The sequence below is a fragment of the Malaclemys terrapin genome, chromosome 8 (assembly GCF_027887155.1).
Source record: "Malaclemys terrapin pileata isolate rMalTer1 chromosome 8, rMalTer1.hap1, whole genome shotgun sequence".
Taxonomy (NCBI): domain Eukaryota; kingdom Metazoa; phylum Chordata; order Testudines; family Emydidae; genus Malaclemys; species Malaclemys terrapin.
In genome coordinates, this window is record NC_071512.1 from 85,398,577 (window position 1) to 85,412,612 (window position 14,036).

Below are 14,036 nucleotides of genomic sequence, written 5' to 3' on the forward strand. Positions count from 1 at the left end.
TAATGTATATAAATATGCTGCCAAATAAAATATGCACATAAATATGCTGCCAAAATTTAACCCGGGTCTCCCTCTAAAATATTTCACCTCTGTACGTCACTGATATATCTGGCAATCCCTTGGTGAAATAATCTTCCCCACATATAGGCTGTTGTGTCTAAACCTAGTGTAACTTAAAAAAAAAGTTGTTAGTTTCCTACCCAGGTACAGAGAATTTAGATGCCCAAGCCTGGAGGTTACAAGTGCATAGGTGATATGGCGAAGGCTGTGTCTGATAACAGGGAACCCAATTTTCTTACAGTCACAACTGGAATTTTTCACCCTCATGACAATTTGGGTCTCCAGAAGCAGTGAAGTACCCTGGTGAACAGCAGGGCTGTGGACTACCTTGCCCACTTAAAGCAGGCACCATCAGTTAACTGCAGAAATGGTGAGTTCTGCTCCCTTTCTCCTCTCAGTGCATTGCTGGACGGGCCAGCAGGGTGTGTGGGGCAGGGGAACTATCTGGTGTGTCCCTCATGCACACCTAAAGGAGGGGTAGGGAGATGGAGAAGGATGCAAGTTCACCTTTGCACCAGCTGCACAGCAATGGTGAGGGGTTGCTCTGTGTGCTTCAGCGGCTGCCACAGTGAGCACATGCCAGCTCAGTCCCAAGCCTCAGAACGAGCTAAACACTTTACCTAGCAGGGCCAGTGAAAATGTTCACAAAGGAGCACGAAGCAATATTTGCTGCCCTGTGTCCCCAAGCATAACTGAAAGCCATCACCTCATCACTATAGGCAAGGCCAGCCAGAGGATTTGGGGGAGGGGTTAGCAAGATAATTCTTTGGGATACATCCTGAACAATATGGCCCCTTATCTGTTCTGTAATGGAGTAAGTACCGTATTTCATCACCAAGGAGAGGTCTCAAGGCCTGATAGTCCATCTTTAGAGTCAGTGCTTAATTTGTGCCACGGCTTGCCAGGGCTTAGCCCCATAATCCCTACGCTTGGCAGTTCATAGCCCCGGCACCTCTGGGCTTGCCGCATCAGTTAGGAAATTAAAAAAATTGCTTGAGCCTCGGCATCTAATTGCTTGAGCCCCTGAATCTCATTACAAATAAAGCACTGTTTAGAAGGATAGAAACGGGCACGTGATCTGAGATCAATATATCTCCAACCAGTCTATCAAATAGGGAAGGGACTATAGAAAAAGCTAAGGAACAGCAGTTGGTACAAAAATATGAGTGAATGCCGCCCCTTAGCATGTGCCGCCCCAGGCACACGCTTCCTCCGCTGGTACCTGGAGCCGGCCCCAATTCCTGCCCAGCTCCTCCCGCCCAGCGCCTCCTGCCTGCTGCTGAACAGTTGATCACCGGCGGGCGGGAGGCACTGGGTGCGGGGGGGGAGGAGCTGATTGGCAGGACACGCAGATGGAAGGTGCTGGGGAGGAGGGGGAGGAGCTGATTGGCGGTGGGTGCTGAGCACCCTTTTTTTTTCCATGGTTGCTCCAGCCCCAGAGCACCCACGGAGTCGGCACCTACATTTGGAAGCTAGGCATAATTGGTGGACAAAATAATGAAGGGAGTGCCCATCACTCCCTTTTGGGGCTCTTAAAAAATAGACTTTGGGCAGGAAATATGGACAAACAGACGGAGGCTACCAGTGACGCCGGCTGACTGAAAGAAGGGGAAGGAGTGAGCTTCACCATCATATCAGCCACCCCCACAATCTCCTGCAACCCTGGGCCTTTGTTATCCTGATCCTGAGAGATGTTGTGGCCAGACTGGGCCAGAGAAAGGGACCCACATGACATCACCACATCTACTAGTTCCAGGCTCCAGCTGAATACCAACCACCCTCTTGTCTAATAAGAGTCTGGCTTAACTGGCCAAGACTATATATTTTGCAACATTTCTGTAAGCCTATGACCAGAAGGAAGCAGCTAAAAGCAATGCCCTAAAAAGCCTGATGCTTGCACAAGATTTGCAGGTCTCAGAGTGGCTGATAAAACCACATGCTGTGCCTGTGTTTCTCCAGCAGTGAGGTAGCAAGTGAGAGTCAACATCAGAGAAAGAAACTGCATTTTCTATCTTTGCTGTTCTTTTCTCTTGCCCTTTTGTGTGTGTTTTTCTTGCTTTACATTAAAGGAAGGAGGGTCAGGTTGTAACAAGAGCAACAGCAGCAGCTTCAGCCTATCTCAATTAACTTCTCTTTTCTCCAAACAGAAATTATTACGATCTTTAATACTATCTAGCTGCCAAACTAGGATTGCCAACTTTCTAATCACAAAAACAACAAGGAGTCTGGTGGCACCTTAAAGACTAACAGATTTATTTGGGCATAAGCTTTCGTGAGTAAAAACCTCACTTCTTCGGATGCATAGAGTGAAAGTTACAGATGCAGGCATTATATACAGACACATGGAGAGCAGGGAGTTACTTCGCAAGTGGAGAACCAGTGTTGACAGGGCCAATTCAATCAGGGTGGATGTAGTCCACTCCCAATAATAGATGAGGAGGTGTCAATTCCAGGAGAGGAAGAACTGCTTCTGTAATGAGCCAGCCACTCCCAGTCCCTATTCAAGCCCAGATTAATGGTGTTAAATTTGATTGGCAGGACCCGCAAAAGAATAAATGGACACAATCCGACATCAGGAATGGTAACATACAAAAGCCAGTAAGTGAACACTTCAATCTCCCTGGTTATTCTATTACAGATTTAAAAGTCACTATCATTGAACAAAAAAACTTCAGAAACAGACTTCAAAGAGAAACAGCAGAACTAAAATTCATTTGCAAATTTAATTGATCAATATTAATTAGCCATAATGCATCTGTGTGAGCTGGAAAAACATTTGTAGTATTGGTAGGCAAATGTGTATACCAAAGCATTGCTAGCATCAATCCAAAATATTGTGCAAATCCATGGCTATAACAGATGGCAATCTTTCTCAGAGCACAATTTAAAAAATTAAATCTTTGCCCTTGATGGGGGTCTGCATTCTGCCTACAAGCCTGACATGTCTAGATTTTATACTGCTATTTGTATATCAACTAATGCTGAATTAATTAATACAGTGTGCCAGAAACAGCACATACAGCATAGCTGTAGTTTTCTTTCAGTGAACAAAGATACGCCAAATAGAAAAACTTAGAAGCTATTTTATCCTCTTCTTTCTGCTTTTCTTCCTCCTAATCATAATAGGCAGTAACATTAAGTTTACAATGACTCCAAATCTGAATTAGTTCTTGGAAAAAATCATTTGAAAAGCCAAATTTCTGCATCAGCTACAAAAATTGCTTGTGGATTCTTCTTGGAAAAATACTAGCCCAGTATTACTAGCATAGTTAAGGATTCAAGTTAAGCAGATAATCTAACCTTAAGGCAATGTTTCAAAACCCACTTCTGAGCATGCACAACAAAAGTAGGACAGAAAGCAGCTTAAAAGCACTTGAGAAGGTTTCTCCAGTTCATTACATGGGTCCATTTCTGGGTTGTTTAGTTTAAACCCAAGTTGAGAGTGCATCTATTAAATTGAGCTACCTTTTCTACAGTTATGTTGTCTTAATCTAGTCTTCCCTTTAACTGAGTTTACTGCACATTGGACGGACAAACAGTGGAATCCAGCTGTTCACCATCCCACTCCAACTTGTTTGTGATGGTGGTGGAGCCATGTTGTATCTCTCATATCCTAGTTCCAAAATGGGTGAGGAAATATTGTTTACTGGACAAACTTCTGTTGGACAAGAGACAAGCTTTCAAGTTCCACAGAGCTTTTCTCTGTGGAGCTTGAAAGCTTGTCTCTTTCATCAACTGCCTTTGGTCCAATAAAAGATATTATCTCACCCATCTTGTCTCTCTCATTCTACTTCAAAGACAGTTTAGTATTGCAGGATGTATGCTAACTGATCGAAGATTTAGGACAAAAATATTTATCATTATTGCTGATATTTGGGGTGACATTCTGGTGCCATTGGCATCAAAGGCCAAACTCTTTGCTACATTATTCAGAGCTTCTTGGAATAAAAATTCAAATTTAGAGCTGTTACCATTTAAAATTGCATGTAATTTGAAATCAAGCAAAAGCCTAAAATAATTAGAGCAAGCATTTTACAATGAAAAAAATTATATTTATCATAGGCATATTTGAAATAATTAAATGTTCTAGGATTTTAATTTGTTTACAATGTTTACTTTCACTGCTGTTATTTTTCCCCTTTGTTTTAGAGTCTTGTCTATCAGCTTCACCTTTATGAAATTACTCTCGTGAGTTGGCTTTAAGATCAATATTTCAATTTAAGGCATGAGGGACTAGTTTTTCAAAGCCTTTGTGATATAGGCATATCTAAAACAAGTGAGCATGCAATATCATGTAGAAGGTGATGCATAGAATTAGATGTGTATGCAATATTCAGACCAGGAAGCAAATCTAGGTGCAACTTTCGGATTTTATTTGTTCATGTTACATCTGCCCTTAGAAGTACTGACTATACCGATAGCTACTTGAGCACCACCTGATAATGATTTTTTTTTTATGTATAAAGGACACATCAGTCCACCAACTTGCAGGTGCTATGTGATGCTGAATGTGGGATCATTGATGTAACCAAATTCCTAGTATTCTGTCACAATTCATTCATCCTTGATGGTTTGATTCAGGGAGGATGGCTCTTACGTGTGTAGATTTTAAGTAGTGGTGGGTGGGATTATTCATAATTCTTTTTATTTACTTTCAGTTCCTAAGACAGCTGTGTATCTTATTTCATATTTTTCAGAAGGCATAGCCTACTCTCTCAAGATTTTGTCCACGACTCTAATTATAAATCCTTCAACTCCTGCATAATTACACTATATGAATCCTATAAAATCACCAGCTCTGTCTTTGAAATGACATCTGGAGTACTAAAGGTACCTCAGTAAGTCCAGCTGTAAATCACAATAGTCATTCCCTTAAAAGTGTAAGATATTCCTTGTCTGCTGTGTTTTGCACACTGTAAGCTCAGTCCATCAACTTCAGTGGGAGCAGGTTGGAACCCCATAGCAGTTAATGAGTTGTTTCAGAATTCTTCTTTTAGAATTACACCTATAAGAGAACATAAGAACAGGCATACTGGGTCAGACCAAAGGTCCATCTAGCCCAGTATCCTGTCTTCCAACAGTGCCCAATGCCAGGTTCCCCAGAGAGAATGAACAGAACAGGTAATCATCAAGCGATCCACCCCCTGTCACCCATTCCCAGCTTCTGGCAAACAGAGGTTAGGGACATGATCCCTGTGCATCCTGGCTAATATCCATTGATGGACCTATCCTCCAGGAACTTTAGTTCTTTTTTGAACGCTGTTATAGATTTGACCTTCACAACATCCTTTGGCAAGGAGTTCCACAGATTGACTGTGCACTGTGTGAAAAAATACTTCCTTATATTTGTTTTAAACCTGCTGCCTATTAATTTCATTTGGTGACCCCCAATTCTTGTGTTATGAGAAGGAGTAAATAACACTTCCTTATTTACTTTCTCCACACCAGTCATGATTTTATAGACCTCTATGATATCCTATGTTAGTCATCTCTTTTCTAAACTGAAAAGTCCCAATCTTATTAATCTCTTCTCATGTGGCAGCCATTCCATATCCCTAATCATTTTTGTTGCCCTTTTCTGAACCTTTTTCCAATTCCAATATATCTTTTTTTAGATGGAGCGACTACATCTGCATGCAGTATTCAAGATGTGGGCTTGCCATGGATTTATATAGAGGCAACATGATATTTTCAGTCTTATCTATCCCTTTCTTAATGATCCCCAACATTCTGTTCGCTTTTTTGACCGCTGCTGCACATTGAGTGGATGTTTTCAGAGAACTATCCACATTGACTCCAAAATCTCTTTCTTGAGTGGTAACAGCCAATTTAGACTGCGTCATTTTGTATGTATAGTTTGGATTATGTTTTCCAATGTGTATTACTTTGCATTTATCAACATTGATTTTCATCTGCCATTTTGTTGCCCAGTCACCTAGTTTTGAGAGATCCTTTTGTAGCTCTTCGCAGTCTGCCTGGGACTTAACTATCTTGAGCAATTCTAGCTTTTCATTTTTTGAATTATCCTTTGACTCGCTCAGTTAAATCACGGGTTCTAACTTTGTTTCCATAATGTGAACCACATCTTAAAGGAGAGATATTATGGACAACTCACGTTCCATTTAACGTCCAATCATAGCAACTCAAACAATTGTTTATATGAAGAAGTATGCATTTTACACCATTTTTGATGCAATAAAAAGCTGTAAAGCAAGGAGGAGGAGCCTGCAACATGTGACCTGGCAACTCTCTGCAGATCACCAGCAAGTGCCACCTCAACACACATGCATGCAAAGACACTTCAGGCCCCTAAACCCCTGAGTAGATGCCCACAGTTCTGCTCAAGTCAGTATCTGTATTAAACTAAAAGGATATTTATAAATGAACTTTGAAGATTCTTATATTGTCCATCCTCTGAAAAGAACTGAGACTTATTGCTCTCATGCACTTATTCTCAAAGGAAATTAAACAAATCCTCTCATCATTTAGGACAGCACAGCAAGTGTATCTCATTGGTCAGGGCACATTATTTCACTAACTCCATCATTCCAGAGTCATGAAAAATAATTACCTACCCCCTTTTTTAGATGTTTTTGCAAGATAATAAGGCATCTCAATTTTCATTTGATGTCATATTGATGTATAGATGAAAAATGGAAACAAACTACTAAGTCAGATATCTATGCTACCTATATCGTATACGTTATTGAAATACTGAATACAAGATACCATTTTTATAAAATGCAGGATGAAAAAGTGTAGCCAATAAGTGTGTCTTCTTAGCTGTCTAAGCAGCTGTGTCCATTTCCGTGGACACCAAGTATACCATTTTCATTACTTCAGCAACCTCTTTAGCAACCAAGAGCTATGAGTCAGTTCCCAAAACGGCACCTTTCAGGTTCTAGTACAGGCTGTGCCATTTTGTAAGTGTCATATTTTTAGAAACATTTAATTAGCATGAAATGTGTGAGCACTTGTTACATCCATTTCAATCAGCCACAGGAAGATCATGAAAAACTTTTTCTGCTGACCGTTCACAGGGGAAAAAACAACAACTAGACAGAAATTTAGAAAACTTTATTTTTGGAATAGTATTTATTTTATATGCTTGTTCAAATATAAAAGAACAGTGAAAAGCTACAGTATTTGCACAGTCTAAGTAAGGTCCCACTTTTTTCTTCAGTTTTGTTGTAAAGGGATCTTATCATTTGGCCCATGTTTAAATTATGTAAAACAAGCTTTTATAAATTTCAAGATCAATATATTTCCACAATTTAAAACAAACAGAAAACAAAACAAAACCTAATGAAAAAACAGTTGAAAGTATCCTTCTGCCTTGTTTAAAATCCAAACATTGCAACACTGAAAACCTGAATATGAAACTGATTGTGTTCAATCCATTTCAGTTTTCTTTATAAACAGTAAACAGAAGTAAATATAGATAAATTGGTTTTTTTTAAAAGTTCTTTCCCCTTTAATAATCATAGGTTTTATTACTGATTTAGAAAAGAGATAAAGAAAATGTGTTTATGTACAACATGATTTTCTAAAAGGACACTGACAACTTGAAATCTAATCAATTTCAAAAAATGAGTTAAAAGTAGTTTGAGGTTCTAAGCCTGGCCTTTGTGTCCATGCTGCCACTTTTTTGTGGTTTTGCAAATCACATTTTCTTGTTTTTAATTTTTTCTCTCTCTCCCATATTTCATGAGAAAGCCACACAAACAACAGGAGTAACTAAGATCTTGATTCAGCAAAGCACTCAAGCACATGCTTAACTCTAATAAGCACATGAGTTGTCATATGCCACAGCATTCAGTGCCAGATCCCTGCCATTACGTATGTGTGTGAATAAATATGTGCAGCTGGCTTTTGTGTGTTCTTTTGTTGTCCAGAAAACTTTAATGTAGCAACATGGCAGACAGAGACTAATACATAATCTGTCGTATGCATTTCCAATAGACCCACCACAGTAGTAGTTAGGCATCTTATATTACAGATGAGGGGAGGAATAGCTCAGTGGTTTGAGCACTGGTGGGCTAAACCTAGGGTTGTGAGTTCAATCCTTGAGAGGCCACTTAGGAATCTCAGACAAAAATCAGTACTTGGTCCTGCTAGTGAAGGCAGGGGGCCTTTCAGGATCCCTTCCAATTCTATGAGATAATATATGGTGATATACCTATTTTATATAAATCATTTCCATCCAAAGGGTGTCAGATCTCAAATGAAGCCTTGGGGGTTGTTGAGGGGAAGCTTTTTCTGAACCTCACCCCTATACAAAGAATAGCCTCTTCCCAACTTCTGTAAGGAAGAGCACTCCTTAATACACAACAGTAAGAAGGGGTTAGATGTATAGCAAAGTGTACATGAGGGAACAGAGAATTATTGAATTATAGCACATCTGAGTACTTTTTCGTATTATCAAGTTTTATAAAGATTTCTTTAAAAAAGATAAAATACCCTAGCTCTTTATTATATATGTCTAATATCTCTTCAGAGAACTGCAAAATACTTTTAATATACTGCACATGTGAGAAAAAAAATACTGGATCAATTGAATACTAAACAGATACCGTGGAACTGTTCCATATATTAATTTATAAAAGTAGATTAAATATTTGTTTTTAAATGTGTAGTTTTCAGACTATCTGGATGCTATACAAGGTTTTTCAAAACACGTACCCAGAAAAGACTACTTTGCAAAAGGTTTTAAAGGGGACTATTTCAAATATATACAGCATCAGCCCATCGTTCATATTAATACATTGAAATTCTGATCCCATAATTGTTTAAAAGCAATTGTATCTTCAAACAGCGATTAATAAATTGTACATTTCTCATTAAAATCGTCCTTGTTTAGCATCACCTATGGCTCCCCATACATCAAAAACAAACTCATCTGGAAATGCGAAGTCTCCAAGAGCTTCATCAAGTGCAACAGCAAATTCATCTGGATTGTTCTTGTCTCTTCCTGCTTCTACCATTGTTGCAGCTTAAAAACAAAAACAAAAACAAAAATGACCAGCCCACAAACACGCATATAGAAAGATTACAAAGAAAATTACAGTTAAATTACATGCTCATTGTACATTTCAAAATAATATATTTTAAACACTGAGAAAGGTCTGCTTAGGGGAGATTTTAAAATGCATCTAACAAGATTTAGGAGCACAAGTCCCAAAAGAGAGTAAACAGGATTCATGCTCCTAAATCTCCCCCTTAATCACTAGTGCTCTGCTATGTGGAAAAGCATGGTTGGGTTCCTAGGGACAAATTCTTCCTGATCTTGTTCTGTTTAGTTCTGGTTCATTTCTCCTTGCTCAGCACAGACTCAGTATCCTTACTACTAACTGTAGTGTCTTGTGAAAGTAAATCCAGGTCTGGAGCTAAAGAACCAGGTAAGATGTGGCACAACACTTCATAACACAATGTCTATTCCAGGATGTCAGAATTTTTATGCCAGATTGTGACACCAACTACTTATCATAATTTCAGTTATTTTAATTGTGAGATCAAGATGCAAATGTGCAACATATTTAATCAACTGGGCTTCATAGAACAGCTCTTAGCAAGCCAGAGCTTAAAATGACCACCCTTTTGGACACTGGATGATCTGTGGAAGTGGAGAATTCACAGGACCTGAGCCTGGAGAGCAGCGTACAACCTGTACACAAAAGGTATGCAACTGAAGACAGACTGGTTTCCAAACACTTGCAGAAGTCAGGGTGAATCAGACTCCAATCAGGAGCATACTCAGCTTGCCCAACATTTGAAAAGGAACATTGTAAATATGACAAGAAAAAAAAACACTGAAAACACCATATCTTTTCTAGGGTGAAAAAATTCAAACTCTGGACAGGAAAAAGTAAATCTCTCTGCTATGTAAAAAGCAGAAAACAGAGGGCAGAGCACTCCAAGTTGGCCAAGCAATGAATACAAAAGGAGACAGAGATGTAGTGTGGCCCAGTGGATAGGGTCTTAGATTAGGGCTCAAGAAACCTAAGTTCTTTCCCTACTGGGCCAACAGCCTTCTGGGTGACCTTGAATAAGTCATGTCACCTTTCTGTGCCTCAGTTTCCCCATACATAAAATGGGGATAATGATACTTACCTTGTTTGTAAAGTGCTTTGAGCTCTACAGATGAAAAGAAAGAGCTCTCTGCATTATCTGAAATATTCTTATTTGAAAGACGAATACACAAAAATTGATTATAAGAAAATTGCAAGCCAAAGAGAAGATACCAGAGGGCTTCTGCCACACAAAGCAGAATAAAGACTTTCAAAAGTGCTTGGGAAAAAACCCTCAAGAATGTATAGGATAAACTTAATCAATTTACAAAAGGGAATAGTAAAAAGATATTAAACATGGAGAGATTTCAGGTGCAAATGAAGATCCAGTGGGGGAAAAAAAAATATCTGATTTGTCATTGGAAATTTTGAAAAGCAGGTCTCTAACATCATTTTAGAGTAAAGGAAGACAAACAGCCTTTGGAATTACGCTGTGGCAAGATCAGTTAGGAAGATCTGCTGTACTGAAACAGCTACCGTGCTATTAAGGCAGATATGAGAACAAAACTATAGAAAAATGTGCATTAGGCCCTAGTGTATTTGTAAAGCCTTGGAAGAAGGATAGAATGATGCATCCCTTTAAAGCCACTGTATTGTAATCTAAGACAACTAGCACATCTAGTACACAAGGTTGCTAGGGCACCGAGCAGACTGCTGAAGCTCTGCTAATAGAGCAGCATTAACCCTGTATGTGTATGTGGGCCAGCATTTACTTCCACAAAACAGCAGAGTATGAGAAATTGTGATTGAGTTTCAGATTAGAAATGGATACATTTATGGTAATTATTTTGGACCCAATCCTCAGCTTCTGCCAAGGAGTAATCGGTAGAGTTCAGGAGGGAGGGACACCCTCCCAATCCTGGACCATCTGGGCACTGGTCTAAAACCCAGGATCAATTAGAGAAGGCTGCTCTAACTTTATGCCTGCTACCGATATCCTCAGGAACCTGTTACAGCAGTTGGAGATTGGCAAGGCCCAGGGATGCCTTGGCCATGCTGCCTGCACCAGCTGCAAGGATGATGAAGGGGTGTTAGCACAGGAGCCACAAGAGCAGCTCTATGCAGCCAAGGACCCCTTAGTCAGGGAGAATCCTTCTGAGCTAATTTTAGGGATGCTGGGTGCTTGCAAAGCAGTCTCAGTACAGCCAAGGACTTGGCCTTTGAATGCAGCTTGCTCACTGAGATATTTGTGTAGATGCCACAGCCTCACGGCATATTCACAACAATGGAGAATATTACAGCCTAGAATCAAATCAATTCAAAAACACTTCTGCTTTTACTGGCTCATGTCTTTTTCTTAAATTGCCAGCTGATATTAACTGAAACTTTGTGATCCATCCAATACTCACGTCACTGTTTTCCCAATCACCACAGAGAAAATGCTATTGTCACGTTTGGAAGGATTTGAAAACCCCTATAAATTTTCCACTTAGAGGGATGTAAAACAACTTATGCAACAGTGCCTGATCAAGGTAACAGAAGCATAAAACCACTAACAGAGGATCTCTACCCTTGAATCAGGACTGGAGCCTGTAAATCTGTCTGATCAAAACCATGTGAGCTTCTCCTGGTTTCAAGTTTTCTTAACATAAAACTCCTCCCACGTTCACTGATGTTTATGAACTTCTGGCAAACCAGAGCTGACTTACGTGAAGATCTGACAAGTTATGAGTAAACTTGGGTCACTCTGGGTGAAAATCATTGAATCAGTAGTTTTGATTGAATTTTACTTTGAGTTTGAATGTGCATTCATTTAACATGAAACTCAAACACAGAATCTGGAAATCAAAGCCAAGGAACCTTGCATAAGTCCTGGCGAACTGAAATTGCTGAGATTTTGACAGCGCTAGTTGAGATTCCCCCCAACTCCCAGGGGTTATTAACCCTGTTTAAACTGCACGGTTCCATGGGGAGAAGGGAATAAACCACAACATTCAAACAGCTGAAATAGCATCTCAAAAATATCTAATTAGAGGTTTAACTAAATTTTTTTTTAAAAAATGACCATAGAGCTGAAACACCCATGAGAAATTTCAGCCCAGTCAGTGAGATTTTTCAGAACAGGAGCTTGTAATAAAAGTGCTTCCTTAATGGTAATCTGGGCCGGCTCTAGGCACCAGCAAAGCAAGCAGTTGCTTGGGGCGGCAAATTTGCAGGGGCGCAAGAATCCAGCATGGGAGCTGAGAACCAACAGGGGGCCCTGGAAGCAGTAGTTCCTTGGTTAGCTCCCTGCCTATAGAGCCAGCCCTGCAGCAGGGAAAGAACTACATTTCCCAGCATTCCCTTGGCCGCAATTAACAGGAAAAGGAGGGGGAAGGAGTGTGGAACTGAAATCTTGCTGTGAATAGTAGGGACAGAGCCAGCTCTAGGTTTTCTGCCGCCCCCACCCCAGCCTAGGGCTCCCCCTGACTCCTGTGTTGCCCTAGCCCTGGACCCCTCCCCTGCTCACACCCCCTGCTGCCCCAGCCCTGGGCTGTCCCAGCACCCGCATCATCTGCCACCCAAACCATGGGCTCTTCTCCCCCACACACACCTGCACCCACTGCTGCCCCAGCTCTGGCCCACACCTGCACCCCCTGCCGCCCCAGCTCTGGCCCCCACCTGCACCTTCTGCCGCCCCAGCCCTGGGCTCTCCCCCAAAGAAAGAATTGGGTGGACTAAATGGACAGTGCACCTCTCTATCTGAAGCCTAGCAAGGGAAGTACATGGATCCCACTAGAATTTAAAATGAAAAGTAAGGGAGGGGAGGCTCTACTAGGACCTGGGCAGCTTTAGATACAGTACCAGGCACGTAGGAGGATTTACACTTCTGAGCCATGGAAGCAGAAATTGACTTTTCTTTTCCAGATTTAGCTAATATTCAGAAAGGGAATGCAGCACCTGCCTTCCAGATTTGAACACCCTCAAAATTCAGGAGTGCTCAAGCTCAATTTGCGCAGCTGTTACTTCATTTCTCCCAAATCAAATATACTGATCCACTGTAGAAAAAGTAGAATAAATTGAGCAAGAAATGCTTCCCAGTGGTTATTCGGACTGGAATTGCTATTTTCAACAGCCATTGCTTTTTTTTTTTTTTTTAGTTTTAGTTTTATTTGTTTAAAAGGAAGACAGTGATATTGCATTGGCAAATTCCCCATAGAAACAAAGAATGGAACAAAAGAATAATAAAGGCACCTCAACTTTTCCTCATTTATGGAGGACAGTCTTATAATATGCATCTAGATATCCTCCAATCACACAAGCTGAAAATTGTTTCACTTTACTGCAGTTCTGTAACCATATGGGAACCAATCCTGTCTGTGTTCTGTGCACATCCAAAATTCCTGCTGAATGACCCGCGCTGGGAGCAAGTTACCAGTGACCCAGGGCTGGGGCAGCAGGAGGGTGCAGATGGGGGGCACGGAGGGAGAGGGAGAGAGAGCCCAGGGCTGGCGGTGGGGGGGAGCCAAAATTTTTTTTGCTTGGGGCAGCAAAAAACCTAGAGCCAGCCCTGATGATAATCATAATTTCAGTGCCCCCCGTGGTACATTATATGTATTATTCTCATTAAAGCAACTTCTTCTGCTCAGATACATTTGATATTATGAAATCTGAAATTTCTGAGAGGAATTATCATAACTTTAGTAGTAGGTGTGTTACTTTCACAATAGCTTGGGGCTGACCTCTAGTGTCAGTAGAGCTGAATTACCTTGCTATGTTATATTAAATGGTAGTCAAAGATGTGGGACCAAATCCTTCTTGATTTTCTCAAGTCCCACTAAGGTTCTTGCATGTGTGAGGCTGAGTCCTGCCTCATTCCCTGCACACCTTAGCAGTAAATAAAACAAGGGCTCCTCAAACACTAGTACTTTCATTACATTTTCACCGTGAGACTAATTTAGCCATGTGTGCACTCACAGTATATAGTTT

The 14,036-nt window shown here is 40.6% G+C and overlaps 1 protein-coding gene across 2 annotated transcripts in view; it reads right to left on the reverse strand.

The window, feature by feature from the left end:
• Positions 1 to 7,122: 7,122 nt before the first annotated feature.
• Positions 7,123 to 14,036, reverse strand: part of GIPC2 (GIPC PDZ domain containing family member 2) — a 60,327-nt gene continuing 53,413 nt past the window's right edge. For both annotated transcript variants that reach the window (XM_054038256.1, XM_054038255.1), the window contains exon 6: positions 7,123 to 9,052. In XM_054038256.1, coding sequence (XP_053894231.1) covers positions 8,901 to 9,052 — 152 coding nt within the window. In that variant the 3' untranslated portion in view covers positions 7,123 to 8,900. The remainder of the gene's footprint in view (positions 9,053 to 14,036) is intronic.